At 42.6% G+C, this 16,073-nt stretch overlaps 1 protein-coding gene across 1 annotated transcript in view; it reads left to right on the top strand.

The window, feature by feature from the left end:
• Positions 1-16,073, top strand: part of LMBR1 (limb development membrane protein 1) — a 106,677-nt gene that overhangs the window by 43,469 nt on the left and 47,135 nt on the right. The window contains exons 5-7 of the mRNA XM_019659086.1: positions 12,418-12,544; positions 13,003-13,071; positions 13,910-14,009. Of these exons, the coding sequence (XP_019514631.1) occupies positions 12,418-12,544; positions 13,003-13,071; positions 13,910-14,009 (296 nt within the window). The remainder of the gene's footprint in view (positions 1-12,417; positions 12,545-13,002; positions 13,072-13,909; positions 14,010-16,073) is intronic.

Below are 16,073 nucleotides of genomic sequence, written 5' to 3'. Positions count from 1 at the left end.
CATAAATTTTCTGGTGCAGGAAAAATTGTCCAGGACTTGGAAATGGGTGTAGGAGACCCTGGGGGTCCCCCGCCCGGCGTCCTCGTCAGGGGGTCCTGCACCTTGTGCAGTGGGCCCGGCAGCTTTGGGGATTTTCTGTTCACTTGGCCATGAACAGTGCAAATGAATTGTGTCTGATCGAGATGGAATTGATTCCTCCCTTCACATAAGAGAGCCCCGAACATTTCATTTTATTGTCCATTGGATATTATCCAGTTTTGTGTGTATTAGCAAATTGATTTTATTTAGCATTTTCAATTATCTAAGTATATCTGGGATCTTCAAATTCTCCTTTGACGAGGTTTTAACAAAAATTAAAACCATGTGGCCGTGCTGCCAAAGGACATGAGAGAGAAAGGACCAGGTGCTGGGGGCTGCAGTCAGCGAGCAGCAGGGATGCTGACTTTGGGCTGAAGGGGAGGATGTGGGTCCCGGCGTTGGTGTGTCTGGTCAGCACTTCCGGGTGTCTGCCTGGATCGAAGCTACCAAGACACCTCTCCCAGAACAGATCCACTGTCATCAGAGGCGGGAGATGACAAAGAGAACAGGCAGGACAAAAACTCTTGAATATAAAGATGAGCATGGGTTCATAGGATGACGCGACATTTGGGAAAAGCCAGGACTGGGAGGGACACCAAATTCAGTGTACTACAGGAGTTAATAGAGAACATTTCAGGGAGACTTTAAAATATCTGATTAGCATTTTAGACGTTTTGTGGCGGAAAGAATTAAGGATATCTCAACCTCCATTTTGCCAGAAGTGAAAGTTCTATTGACTCATTCTGACAAAAAGAAAATCATGTGCAGACAGTTTCCAGGGTATTTCTTCAAAGAACGGAGAACTCCGGTTTCATACAGATTGGTCCGGAGATTTGGAGATGGAACCCTCACAGTTTCATGTTATGGGACCAGTACAGTTTTGATACTGAAGGTAGACGGAGGATATGAGGAAGGAGCGTCACGGGCCCTTCTTCTTCATGAATCCTTGTAAATCTGAAAATATTAACCTGAATCCAGCCATGTGTACAAAAGACCATCATCCAAAAATTTATTTTAGGTGTGCAAGTGTGGTTTAACGTTAGAAAACCCATGATTATAATTCATATTAGGAGAGTTAAGAAGAATAAAACCAAGTGATCACCTCAGAAGAAGTACAGAACACAGTCAATAAAATCAATAACCATTCACGATTAAAAAGCAAACTAAGAACTGGAGGGAATTTCTTAGCCTGATAATGGATCTACCCTAAGCCTACAAAGGATATTGTACTTAATGCTACACTACTAAAAGTGTTTAAAATGGGGACGCCAACTTAAATACTTTTGTTTCTAATAATAAGTAACACTATAGTAGAGTTTTAGGGAAGAAAAGGAAAAATTGAGAGAAAAAACCAAAATAGTCATTATTGACATCATATTGTCTATTGAAAAATTCTATAGACTCTTAAGATAAATTATTAATTCAAATAAAATTTATCAAGGAAGGTGGAAATAGAATTAGTAAAGAAAATCAGTAAATAACAGCAATAAACAGAAAACCTAATTAAAAATAACTTTCATAATAACAAGATAGCCTAAGGTATGTTGAAATAAATCCAACAAATGTTATGTCAGACCTTTGTGGAAATAAAAAATCTTAGCGAAAGATGTTAAAGACCGAAATAAATGAATAGATATTTCTATATTTGTGAATTTCTTTATGTGGCGAAAATATCAGTTCTCAAATGATTTTTTTAGAGCCAATGCAATCCTAATAAAAATTCCAAGAGGTTATGTTATGGGGTAAGCAGATAGTAAAATTCTCACAGAAAAGCAGAGAGCTAAGAACAAGCAAAACCATTCCGAAGAACATGGTGACAGAACTTACTCTATCAAATATTAAAAAAGGAGCAAAGGACTTGAATAGACATTTCGCAAGGAAGGTACACACATGGCCAATAAGCACATCAGAAGACCTCAGCATCACTAGTCCTTCGGGAAATGCAAACCAAAACCACAGTGAGGTACGTCTTCCCCCCCCCCCCTTGGCATCTAGTGAACAAATAAACAGCAAAAACCCTACAACAGCAACTCAGAAAATACAAACGTTGCTGAGGGTGTGGAGAAGCCAGAGCTCCTGCATGCTATTGGTGAGAATGCGAGATGGTGCAGATGTTCCGGTAGGTGCTCAGAAATGACAAGCAGCATCACCGTATGATCCAGCAGGTCCACGTCTGGGTATCTACACAAAAGGACTGAAAACAGGACTGCACAGATATTTACACATCCATTTTTATGGCGGTGTTACTTACAACATCCAAAAGATGGAAACAGCCCATCTATCCATCAATGTATTATAAATAGATAAGCAAAGTGAGGTGCGCACATTCAATGGAATATTATTTAGCCTTTATGAAGAAGGGAATTCTGACACATGCTACACATGGATGAAAAAGCTCCCAACAAGCATCTCTAGAGAGTGTCCGACATCCCCTTCTCTGCTCCCAAAGTAATCATTACGAGTATGGACAAAGAGGTTTGGTCCCAAGTCAAAGAAAACAGCTTTGCAGAAACGTGGTCAGGCCCTATAGTGAATGGTTTCTTAACATTAATATTTCCTGCAGTCTATTTTATACATGTATACTTATTTAATGTACTCTATACAAGAGAGAAAAACTAAACCTAAAAGATGCATTATGCTAAGTGAAATAAGGCAAGCACCACAATAAGACAAGTACTGTGTGATTCCGTTTATATGCGGTCCTTAGAGCCGTCAAGTTCACAATGTCCGACAGTAGCATGGTTGTTGGGCTGGGTGAGGTGGGAGAAAAGGGAGTGAGTGTTTCATGGGTGCAGTTTGGGAAGATGGAGAATCCTGGAGACAGATGGTGATGATGTTTGCACAATGAATGTGCTGAATGCCACTGAACTGTGCACTTAACATGGGTATAGGGGTAAATTTTGGGAGGTGTACTTGACTGTAATGAAAAAGTAAGTAAATGATGATCACAACAGTTCAAAGTGGTGTCGCCTTTGGGCAGCTTGGTGTGGCTGGGAGGGCACGTGGGTACCACATTGGTGTCGGGGATGTTTCTTTAAGTTGGGTGGTCTAACCACAGGCATTACAGACATACAGAGCTAAACAGTGGACTTTCATTATTTAAAAACAGAAAGAAAAAAAGGTGACTTATTTCTTGGTGCTGGGCTCACATGACCAAACAGGCTGATAGGTAAAACCAAAATGTCAATTTATTGATTTTCAGTAGAAAACTGTAAAATACTCGTGCATGTACGCACACCCAGCCACCAAGGTAGCCGTTACTGAGCGCCAGAGGGAGAGCGGGGCTGACACAGCCAGCGGGGGAGGGGCCATCCGAGGGAGCACGGACAGCCCTCAGCTCTGTGGGCACGTTCCCTGTGTTGTCCACTGCCATGAGGACAGCTCTTCTGGGCTGTGTTGGGATTCCTGGTGCCCTGACTGCCACAGAAGCACTAGGACACTGGTCCCTGCGTTAGCCTGCGGCACTGCTTTGTATTCTGCCCGACACTGTAGCATCTTGGACATTCTGCTGTAGCGATGTAATGAATAGTGACCCTGGTGATGTCCCTTTTGTTGTGGCTTTACTGGAGCTTGTGTCTGGGTGGACCACAAAATGCACTGGAAGGCAGCGCTGTGATGTCCTACTGTGTGAAGTGTCTCACAGGACAGAGCGCTTGACCTCAGCACTGTCTTGCTATTATGGAAAATGAATGTTCTAGTAAAAGGAGCTCTTATGTGTTTTGCTTTGATTTCTTTACTAAAATTATAGGTTTGTCTTACGCATGTTTTCAGCTTCCTCCCACCTCCCTGTTTGCACGTTGGTTTGTCTTTGTGTCTTATTTCTGTCACGCAGGGAGGTGGGAAGCACAGCTCTGAGCTGACAAGCCCGAACTTAAGGTGATCTGGCAGCCATTGAACAGTGGGACCATAGGCAGACTGTTTAACTTTTGTGTGGGAGCTTCCTTACTTACAATAACATTTACCTTTCAATCAATTGTGAAGATTCGATGAGCACATCTAAAGCCACCAGTGGGAGCTCTCCAATGCCAGCTCCCGTCTGTCTCCTCTTTGTCCTGAAGTTAGAGCAGAATCTGGGGACAGACCCTCACTGGCTAGCTGGTAAGTGATGAGAAGCACTTCCTTCCGAATCCAGAATTTTGTGTAAAATGTTTGCTGTAAAGTCCCAACAGTCTTTTTACAGCTCAGGTCTTTCATTCATATGCTGGAAACTTGCTGTATTAATGTGTTTACTTGCAATCCAGAGGACTTTTGTTGGGCTGATACCATGAGAAATTCGGCCCATGAAACTGAAGACAGGACACCTTGGTTCAATGAACGAGTTACGTTGTTAGTGTTTTCATTCTAACGCATCCTAAAATACTTCCTTTTTGTTAAATTTTACCAACTTGAGCATCTTGTAGGTTTAGTTTTCTCTCTTGTATAGAGTACATTAAATAAGTATACATGTATAAAATAGACTGCAGGAAATATTAATGTTAAGAAACCGTTCACTATAGGGCCTGACCGTGTTTCTGCAAAGCTGTTTTCTTTGACTTGGGACCAAACCTCTTTGTCCATACTCGTAATGATTACTTTGGGAGCAGAGAGGGGAATGTCAGACACTCTCTAGAGATGCTTGTTGGGAGCTTTTTCATGGTTTAAAATAATGAATACCTGCCTTTATTTTCTGTTCTTTCTTAGTGCTTCTATCGATCTTCCCCAGATGACTGCATGTATGTTTGGTGCGGTCTTGATGTCATGCTGAGCAAACCTTATCTTAATGTTACCAGGAGACCCTTTTTGTTAAATGAAAACAATGGCTTGATATTTATTTTAAATGTTCTGTGAATGTAGAAAATTTTCCCAGGCTTTCCTGATGGGTGGAGACATAGTATATAAAGTGGTGTTTACATACCTTCCGAGAGGTCAAGATGTCCAGGCAAAATCTTGTTTAAATGTTCATCACCATAGAAACATATCAGCTTATTGTTAGAGCTTTTGTAAGTACATTGTAATTTTCACTTTACTGATGTTCAGTATAGAGCAATTAAATGTGTGATTGACCAGCACAAAAATTTCAAGAAGCAATTCTATCATAACTCTTTTAGTGTTTTAATTTGACTCATTCGGTACTTACTTAAATCTAAACAGAAATTTATGAGTTTACATGTATTTAGTCTCTACTAGCTTATTTAATCTAATTCAAACTGTTACAATGTTGAGATAGTGGTGATTTCTGAAATAATACTGGTATGAAACTAGTGTAATTAATTATATAGATTACTTTTCTTAAGAAATATTTGGTATCTCATTGACAGAAAGTACTTTGTTTTGTTGGTATTTTTACTAATATACTGAGTGCTTATTCCACTATGATTTTAATAAAAGTGATGCAGTTTCATTATAGTAACTGGATTTATGTTTTTTTGGGAGGGGTTAGGATAAATTTTCACACTGGGGATGAAAATGTTACGAAGTTGGTGAAATCCTAGTGATACGTGACAGCTGAAGCACTCACACTTAGGTGAAGGAGGTACCCCTGTTGGTGATACTCAGTGGCTCTTTCAGTCCTGCGAGCTTTTCTGCTCAGGAGACTTGTCTTATGTTATAGGGTGAACGGTGGACACCGCCTTCCTGCCTGTTTGCCGCTCTGTCGTTTGCAGCGTGTTTCAGGGTGTTATTCTGACATCTGGCGCATCTTTTAGCTCAGCGTATGTGAGAACGGAGTTGATAGGGACCTTCCCCTGGGGCCTCTCCCTCCTGGTTCTGACTCTTAATGGAAAAATGAGCAGTAGGCATATTTTTTTGCTTATATGCCGTCCTGCTAGTGATTAATGGTGGTGATAAAAGCACTCACAATGCTTTTCATTACTTTGCAGACAGAATCACATACAGAAGTTTAAAAACCTCACACATTACATGCCACAAAGCCCATATTTGTTAGGCTTTGTAATATTTTTATGATCTCAAGAAAGGTACTGGTAAGTTTATATATTTTTGGCATTTGTATGAGCCAGTCAATCCTGAATTAACAAGTGAAGTTTCTGATTATTTGTGTTCCCATCACTCCTTTTCTCTCTATCCTAAACTTGTTCAAGGTAAGAAATCTACCACGTTGCATTTAATCAACAAATCTGTTATGTTTTTCTGTTAGTTTAGCTAAAGTTCATACATGTGACACTTAATGGCTTTCAAGTTGGGCTGATTTAATCACAAAAAGAGAATGAAATTCACAAAAGAAAAACAAAAGTGTCCTAGCCTCCTAGTGGATTAAGTCAGAACGACAATTATTTCTTACAACGTCAGTCACCTTCAACATTTCATAAATGGCATAACCATATCTAGTGATTTGGACGGCTTGTTCTGTGGCAACCTTTTCTGTAAATGTAACATTGCTAATTTACTTTTTTTATTTAGATCAATAGCTGAAAATAGACAGATTTCTGTTTGTGAGTTATTTACTAGCTTTCAAAAGAAATATTAATCCATTTGAAGTAAATTTTTGAACAGTTTATATAATTTAACTGCCGAGGGTTTTTTGTTAAATGCTTCTTATTTGATGGCTTAAGCATGTGATATACATTTTAGACATTTCTTCTTGATATTATTCATACATCTATAATAGAAAAAGCATACTCTTGGAATTGTGTAGCTTATTCCTTTTTAGAAAGACTGCTCACATGTAATTTTTTAACGCAAGATGTTTTGCGGGGACTTAGTTTGTAAGTGTATGTGGATAAATATGTGGATATTTAACCCTAGTATCACCTTCAGATAGGGTCATACTTAGTTGTATTTTAAATACTATCTATTTTCCTTAGTGAGATAATATACTTTTTCTTAATATAAACAGAAGGGGCTAGTTTTTAAATTTAATAGTAGATTTTCTCTTTTTTGACATAAACCATACCTATAACACTAAGAAGAGCAATAGCTTGTTAAACGAGGAGGTTACTTTAACCAAGCTGTTTTTCAAAGGATTTTATATCAAGGTTAAATGTAGAGAAATGCCCAGAAAGTACTTGAGAGTGCTGAGAGTCCTTCTGTCAGATTCTGTTAGAAGCAGGCTATTACCAGTATGCTCTGACGGACGTGAGAACCATCAAGCATGTGTGGCCTCTATATTTAAAATAATTAAAATGAAATAAAATGAAAAACCAGTTCTCTGTTTCAGTAGCCACATTTTCAGGGCTCGGTAAACACATATGGCCAGTGGCTGTCACCTTGGCTAGCTCTGTATAGGACCTTTCCGTCGTCACAGAATGGTCTACTGGGCAGTGCTGTTCTGTGCTGTTAAGTCATAAATAATTTGGTTTCTTTTATCTGTAGTTGTTTTTTGCTGTCTGCACAGCAGAAGAAAGAGCAAGGCCCCATTCTGAGGATGCACTTCTGTCGCATGTCAGCTGGTTCGAGAGGGCGCTCTGAGATTGGACTGCATTATCTGTTGTCACCTCAGTGCAGCTTTCCCCGCTGCAGGCTGCACCCATTAGCAAGTGACGACTGAGGTTTTGAAAAGATCACATTCGCACTGCACTGTAGGCAGCAGGTCGGAGAGAGACATGAGTGTGGGTGCAGGACACCGACCAGCGAGGAGGTTAGGGAGCCGTCCTGGAGGGAAGGATGTGGCAGCAGCAGCCCGAGGGGACGGGAACACCAAAGCCACGCCTACAGGGTAGAGTCACACAAACTGGGGCCAGGGGGTGTGCGTGGCTGATGGTGCGGCAGGAAAGGAGGTGACAGTGGTGCAAAACAACATGAACAGGGGTGCCACTTACTGAGGTCTGGGACTGAGGGAGGAGCAGGTTTCAGGGTAACATGGGGAGTTCCATTTTAGAATTAAGTGGAAGGTGCCTGTGGGTTGCCTAAGGGAGGCGGAAGTGGGGCGTATGGGCCTTGGCCTCAGCGGTAAGATTTGGACTAAAGATACAAACTTTAGAGTCCTTGACCACTGAGGAGGCAACACCTGGGGAAGAGCAGCAAATTGCCAGGTGAGCCGTCTTCCCAGAATGGACAGAGGTGCTATCAGGGCTGGCCAGCCCCAGGGGAATTGTGATGCTGGAGTTTGAGAAGCAGCCACACAGCCTGTGAGGCTGGGCTCTCAGACCGAGCCGTGGGAGAAAAGGGGGCCGACAGATGTTCCTTTAGAGAAGGAGAGACATGAGGCCGAGGGACGTGTGGGCGGCCCAGCCATGCCTCACTGAGGGAGAGGCCAGGTCAGCTGCGTTGTAAGAGGGCATGTGACTGGGGTGGGGGGTTCAAGGAGAGTGTAAATCATTTTAACATTCAGAGCGGAGATTGTCAGTGAGCCGGAGGTCAGTGTAAGGATTGCCAGGTCACGCTGAGGACCCACTTCAGAACGTAGCAGCCAAAATGTCTCATGATTTTGTAGATTTCTTTCACGGGGCTGAGAATTCAAGGAGTGAGCTGCCAGTGGAGTTCAGCTGGTCTGGTTGAAGCCAAAGGGCCCAGGAATCCTGGAATATTATTGATACTGGATTATCTGTAAACTAGACTAGTTCACCAGAGGATTTAGGGCAGTGAGAACAAGGCTGATGGAGGGATGGGGATCGAGGGAGTGGAGAGTCTAACGGTGAGGACACAGCTCGGAGAGAGGGCTGAAAGTGTTAGAGCAAGTGGGAGACGGGGGCCGAGGGAGGTGGGGTGCGGTGGCTGCAGTGGGCAGAATGGAGGTCAGCAGCTTAGAGCTTGTATGTGATTCATGCTGACGGGATGTGACAAGAAGTGCTTGTCAAACAGGTGCTCGTGTCATTAAGAAAGACGGGATTGCTTGTTTCAGGTCTGTAGGCGGGAGGTGACAGAGATAGGAAGAGGGTGTACGGCTGGCATTAGAAGGTGATATAAGTTTAATTCAGAAACCCAAGCCTTGACACCCAAGACAGAGGCGATGATCTGAGTCATTAAGCTAACCTTGTACTGTGCTTTCTAAACACTGTGCTCAGCCTTCCGTGTATTAACTCACTTGGTCTTCACAGCAACCCACGAGATAGGGTGTTATTAATACACCCATTTTACAAAGGAGGAAACTGAGGCACAGCAAGACATGGCTGTTTGCCCAAAGTCATACAGTCGGTCAGTGATGGAACCTGGGTTTGACCCAGTCTGCTGCTGGAGCTGGGGTGTTAACTGGCTCACCACACAGTCTGTCTTGTAAACTGAGCTTGGGGATATATATATATGTGTGTGTGTATATGTGTATATATATATATATATATATGTTTAATTATATATAAATTATATATAAATAAATATATAGATATATTTAAATAAATTTTATTGGGTAACAGTGTGTTTTTCTAGGACCCATCAGCTCCAAGTCAAATAGTTGTTTTCTATTTAGTTGTGGAGGGCACAGCTCTGTGGCCTATGTGGGAATCAAACCGGCAACCTTGGTGTTATGAGCCTGCATTCTAACCACCTGAGCTAACTGGCTGCCCCATGAACTTGGATATTTTAAAAAAGCTATTCTTGTGGGTGTCAATCTACTGGAAGTTAATTCTTTTAAGAAAAAAATTGAAAAATAAAAATACCATTAGTTGGTTCTCATATTACTTAAGTCATGTACATACACTCTAGAAAATTTGGAAAACACAGAGAAGCACAAAGCACACAAGAAGCGTAGTTCCTCAGCCGGGGTCCTAGCGATGGGACAGTCCCTCCTGGCTGGCCTGCAGGGCTTGCTGTCCCACTGTCACCATCATACTCCTTCCTGCTCCCATGCAGTGCAGAGAGAACTGCAGCCAAGCCGCCATGGGCTGTGTCAGTCCCCTTCACAGCTCTGGAGGGGACAGTATCTTTCTCGCACGAGACAGTGAACACACAGATCTGCTTCCGCTTCTGAGAGACACCTTCTTTGTCTCCCAAGCCTGTTTGCTATACATGCGTCCTTGAAAAGACCGTCCCTGCATCTGCTGTGAGCTGCACAGAAATGGGAGAGGCCCATCCATCGTCTCCCAACAAGAAACATACTTGAAGAAAAACAAACTTAACTGCTATGAAACATTTCTTAACCCAATATCAGGAAGTGTGTAAATCTTACGGAGATTAAATCCTTAACATTTATCATTGTCATTGGTAACACTTATGGTTACATTGTTATAACTGTTTAATATAATAAGTATAACATACTATTAAAACACTTTTGCTTGGGCAGTGGGTCTCAAATAGTTCCAAGGAGCACTGTTGCTTTGCTTAGATCATAGATATTAAAGCACGGGTGTGCTCTTTGGTGCATATCACACTTCAGACATGCGTGTTACGTGTTCTGGGAGCCCTGCTATCCCCTTGGGCTGGTCAGAGGCAGGCAGGAGCTGTGCGCGTGTAATGCATACACCAGAGCACCTGCTCTCTGTGTTATTTATAGGATTTCCACATAACAGTTAATTTAATGTGCAGTAAAAAGATCCTTGCTTAGAAAGAGAAAGACACAGAAATCGTCGTTAAAAACTGGTGGTCGTGTTTGGGCGTCCTGAGTGGTTTGAAAGTTGTGAAGTCAGGCTCAGAGGGTGAAGTGGGAATGCATTGTTTAGGTGCGTGTTTTGTGCTGTTCACACGTCATCTCACTGGCATAGTGGCTGCTGCTGGGTGTGAACTACGCGCCTCATCCGCCCTGGCTCAGCGACCTCCCTGGGGGTGCAGAGTGCCAGTTCTCACATGAGCAGGGCCAGTCCGATGGCGGTGACACTGGGCACTTGGACCCATGTCATCATTTAGGGCTGCGAAAACCTGCTCACCCCTGGTTTAGGACATGCCCGCCCCCGCCGTTGAATTTGGGAAGTGGGGTGCCATGATTTAAGTGCAACCTATTCCTGTAATCCAGAAATTGGAAAGAAATAGGGTAAAACTGAAATAAGTATATATTGATAACTCGTATCTTTAAACTATTTTTAATGTGGAAGGAAAGATTGCATGATTTATTACAAAACATGGAAATACTTATTTTTTATTTTTATTTTTAAGAGTATCTAATTGGCTGATCCTAGTTTACATGCCAGTAGCTGCCTGTTTTGATTTTGCTTTGGGAGATGGAGAATATATATCTATATCTATATCTATATCTATATCTATATCTATATCTATATCTATCTATCTATCTATATTTTTTAAAGATTTTTTTATTGGGGAATTTGTGGGATGGGAACAGCACTGGGGAACTGGGGGAAGAGGAACAGACAAGCCGCTGTCGTTTTGCTCCTCAGTCCAGCTGTGGAGGACGCTGCCTCCCTGGCCCAAGTTGGCACCATCAATGCGCTCCTCCCGGGTGAGGCAGACCAGTCGCCTGCCTCTGGATGGCCGCTCACTGTGGCTGCTGGCCGCTCACGCTGGCTGCCGGCCACACACGGCAGCCCATGGCAACCCACTGCCACAGGGGCCGCAGCCCACACCATCACCCGCGACTCACGGCAGCCCAGCTCCAGGTTGAGCTGCTGCTCAGCATCTCAGCCGTGGAGGGCAGCGTCACTGGCCCTCACATGTGGGATTCGAACTGAGGCCCTCTGGCGTCCCAAGCCAGCTCCCAACCATCGTGCCACTCAGCCGGCCCTGGAAATACTTATTTTGTTTGTTGTGTCAGACGTTGTAGATTAATGCATTATCGTATCAATATGAATTTTTAAGCTTAGGTACAGATTCAATCATTTGGTGACTTCAGGAATATAAGGAAGGTTTTTTTTGTTTTTTGTTTTTGCCTTCTAGTTCAAAAGCCTGGCCTCTAGTTTGGCCCTGAGGTCAGAACCTGCTTTAATATTTAAAGCAAATTGTGCATAAGGCTTCTTTGTCATATTCCAGCCTCGTGCATTAGTGAGAATTCTCTCTAATGTGGAGAGGAATGAGATGAAATTGGGTAACTACTGTCCTCTTGGTTTCTCAGGTCGGATTAGCACGAGGAGTTCTCTGGCGGCGCACTAGAGGGCGCTGGAGGCCGGGCGCCGGGCCGATGCCGGGCCCGTGGGCGGAGTGGGGCTTCTGTGCTGTCAAGTTCAGCGGGCACTGACCTGTTTGGCTGTATGCCCCACTTAGCTTACATTCCTTTGATTAGAACAACAGATAAAAAAATTGTTAATCTACTTTCTTGGTGGAAAGTGTTAGGAAAGTAATTAATTGTTTGAAATGGTTCTGCAAAATGCTTTCATGAAGAATTGTTTTTGTAGTTTCTTCAAAGCTTAATGGTATTTTACATAATTTTGAAAAGTCAGTCTACACATTACAAACTGTAAGCCTTTAGTGTTTTTTGTCCAGCTAATACATATGTCTTCTCCTTCCAAAGAACTTTATGCTTTTACATAGAAACCTAATTGTTCATGAAATAAAATATTAAAATGACGTCTCTATTATATTTTTCAGGGAATCCGAGCCCGGATTTTAGAAACCCTGGTCATGCTTATCCTTCTGGCATTACTGATTTTTGGGATCGTGTGGGTGGCCTCGGCACTCATTGACAACGACGCTGCGAGCATGGAGTCCTTGTACGGTAGGCGTGGCCTGCCTAGACCAGCTCCCCAGGTGGAGGCCGTACTCACCAGGCCCTTTTTAAACATTGCAGGAATTCTCTGTATAGTTAACCCTTCTTGTTAATTTACAGACTTAAGTCCTTAGATATGTTTAAGAAAAGAAATGAATGCTCATGTGTTTCCTATATGCAGAACTTGTAAGCAGCAGCTTTTCAGATTTCTTTTTTTTTTTTTGGGTTAGTTGGTTTCTGTTCTTAAAATTCCATGAAGGTTTTTTTCTCCCTCCAAACAGGTTTTGCAAGGAGGTTATTTCCTGTTCTTCTATTTTAGATCTTTTTATTGTACAATTTAGAAATTATATGGTTTTAGTAGACTCGAATAGGCAATTACGATGTTTACTATACATTAATTTATAGTCAGCCTGTATCTTAATGTACAGTATTTTGGACTTACTAAAATAGATTTACACTTTTTATAGATCTCTGGGAGTTCTACCTACCCTATTTGTATTCCTGTATCTCACTGATGGGATGTTTGTTACTTCTCTGTAAGTATTTTTCTGACTTAATATGCTAGGAAAGTCGAGTTGTTCTGTGTTTTAGAAAATTATGGGAAATTTTCCTGATGAGATTCCTTAACAACTAGGAGATTTTTTAAAAGTTGGCTCTTAACTTTTTTTTTTATATTAAAGATAAATTTTTATAAACTGAAGCCTTGAAATAATGAGACGCTTGTGTTCTGTAATGAAAGCATCTTCCACAGGGTTGGGGTTGGGGAGATGCACGCATGCACACACGGGTACACACGTGCACACATGGGCACCGGCACACATGCGCACACACACGCACACACACACGGGCACATGCACACACGCTGCCATTGCAACACTAGATTCTACTTTTGAATGGTGAGGGTAGAATTGTGTATGGTAGATTTGTGGTCTTTATTTCAGAGTTTGTTTAGTTTTACTTAAGACATTACAACACATCTCAGGGATATTATAAGCAGATAAATGTAGTTAAAAGGATTTAAGATTATAGTTGTCACTTTTAGATATTCTTGTCTGGTTCTCACTTCCATTAGTACTTGAAATTTAATCTGTTCTTTAGTTGGTTTTCTTTAATTGCTTTTAAGTGAAAATACTTACTATTCAACGGCTAGAGTCTTGCATGCCCTAAGCCTCTCTAGTCGTCACCCATCTTTCTTTAAGCACAGGAAGGCACCCCCTGCAGCTCCCTCATTGGAGCTGCTGAAGAGGCCCCCCCCCAAAAAAAAAAAAAAACCTGAGAGAATCTAAGTCAAGACAAGAACTTGCTTAGAGCGGTAGTCTTTGAGCTGCTTTGTTTCTGCTGCGCCTGAAGTGAGCTGTCTCTGTGACCCCACAGTGTGCACCCCAGTCGGCCTTTCCCGCATGTTCTCAGTCATGGGCCAGCTACTGGTGAAGCCCACGGTGAGTCCGGCACTGCGAACCACGTCCTTTGTCACGTGAGCGTTCTTTACGTTGTGAACTGGCATAGTTATGGTTCTGAAAAATTTGTCTGCGTATTACATCTTGATTAATTGAATTGTACTTTTTTCCTTAGTCTCAGAAATACTATATATTCATTTTTAAGTGATTTTCAATTGGTAGTAATTCTAATGATTTGTCCCTAAGTTTCTTTGGCCTCTAGCTATTTTGTCAAATATTTAATAATGCAAAAATAATTCTTAGCTTCATGCAGGGAATTTGTCATTTAAATTACTCTCATGGCCCTTCATTGCCTAAAACTCTAAACCACTCACATGTTCTGGGGCCTCCCCAGCCTTCCCCTCAGCAGGCACTGCCCTCCACACCCCGCAGCCACCCACCGACTCCAGTTCCAGGCTGCAGCTGACTTGCAGGCAGGAGCGGGCAGCGCGCTGCCACTCCCCAAGCACATCTGGGCGGGGGCTTCTCCCACCAGTGTCCCTTGCCTGCTAGCCACTGGGCAGCCTCCCTCGGGCCTGACCCTGGGGTCCACGCACTTCCTACCAGCTTTGAGCTGTGACTCACTTCTTTAAGCTGAAAGAATTCAACTCCTTCCTCTGCAGTCTCATATTCCCCTGTGTTCGTATTTTACTATAATAGTAGCCTTTATTATATGATGATGGTTATATGTTTGTTTTCCTGCCAGGGCAATGCATTAAGGGAAGAATGAGGGGATACCATAATGGACTTTTTTAGCAAATGCTTGCTTAATTGTGAAAGTTTTTTTAATAAATGACAAAATCTCTTCATATCATCTTTTAAATAAAATTGGATGATTTACTTGCTACCTAACTATATACACACACTCACATACAATACGCATGCTATCAAATATTACCTTGAAATTCACTGCCCTCTTCAACAGGTTTGGTGACACTGCCTTCATTTCGCTTCTTCCTAGTTCTCTGTTTGGGCTTTTTTTTTTGGTCTCTTTTTTCATTTTCATTTCCTGCCCCTTAAATAGTGGCAGATGTTTAAAGCTCTGTCCTTGGTCTACAGCGCTCTTCTCTGTTCTCCTGAGCCCCTGCCACTTGCTCCACCCCTAACGCCTGATCCTGGGAGAACGAACTTCAGTGCAGTGTAGGTGCTGGAACCGAGTGTCCCACGGAGCCGAAAACTTGACCTACACGAAACCAAACTGCTTCCTCCCCTCCCTTCCCCAGGCTTGTCTGCTATTAACGGTCTCCTCAGAACATTTTCTTCTTCCTCACATCCAATAATAATGGTTACTTACTGAGTAATTGAGTATGTGCTATGTGCTTGTGATACGTACTTTATTATGCATGTAATTTCATGGGTCCTGATGACAAACCATGAGTTAGATGATGGTGTCCCCATTCTGTGGCCGAGGCAGCTGCACGTCAGGGAGGCCGCGTCACTTCTTCAGGCTCACAGGCCTGGAAGGTGGCTGGGGCCGGCTTCCGAGCCTGCGCTCTGACCAGTGTTCGTGCCGTCCTGCCTGGACACTAGAACATAAGCCTTTTAAGGTCAAGGACTATGTCTGACTGTATTAAGTCCCCACGGAGATGATCACAGTCTGTTTTCATAGTATTGTGGTACAATCAAGGGGACGACGCACAGAAACACTCATTGTCACTACACAGCACGTACCTGTGGTGGTAAACCGTTATCGGACAGTTTGCACAGTAAGAGGAAATCCTTTTGTATGTGGTAGACTGTAAGGAAAGTAAAAACAGTAGAGAGCGGTGCGAACACGAAAAGGAAAGAAACGTGGTGCGGTGGCCCCACAAAGATACAGTCTCCCTTCCTCAAGCATGGGGCCATCCTGGGGGACTCAGCCCCAGGCCTCTGCCTCCTGGCTATTGAGAGCACCCGCTCTTCACTCCAGCTCACAGGATGGTGTCGTTTGTAATTATTTATGTTTTGTTATTATTTATTCTTATGTTATTATTTGATTTGGTTGTTAGCTCTAGGCCACAGATTATCAATATTTACTGAAATACTGGAAATTATTGGATTGTTTTAAGTAAGTTTTGTATAAATTCTGCAAATTTGGTACATGGTAGGGATTGCATGATTTG

The sequence above is a fragment of the Hipposideros armiger genome, unplaced genomic scaffold, assembly GCF_001890085.2.
Source record: "Hipposideros armiger isolate ML-2016 unplaced genomic scaffold, ASM189008v1 scaffold_295, whole genome shotgun sequence".
NCBI classification, from domain to species: domain Eukaryota; kingdom Metazoa; phylum Chordata; class Mammalia; order Chiroptera; family Hipposideridae; genus Hipposideros; species Hipposideros armiger.
Note: the sequence above shows the minus strand (reverse complement) of the source record. Positions and strands in the feature narration are given on the sequence as shown.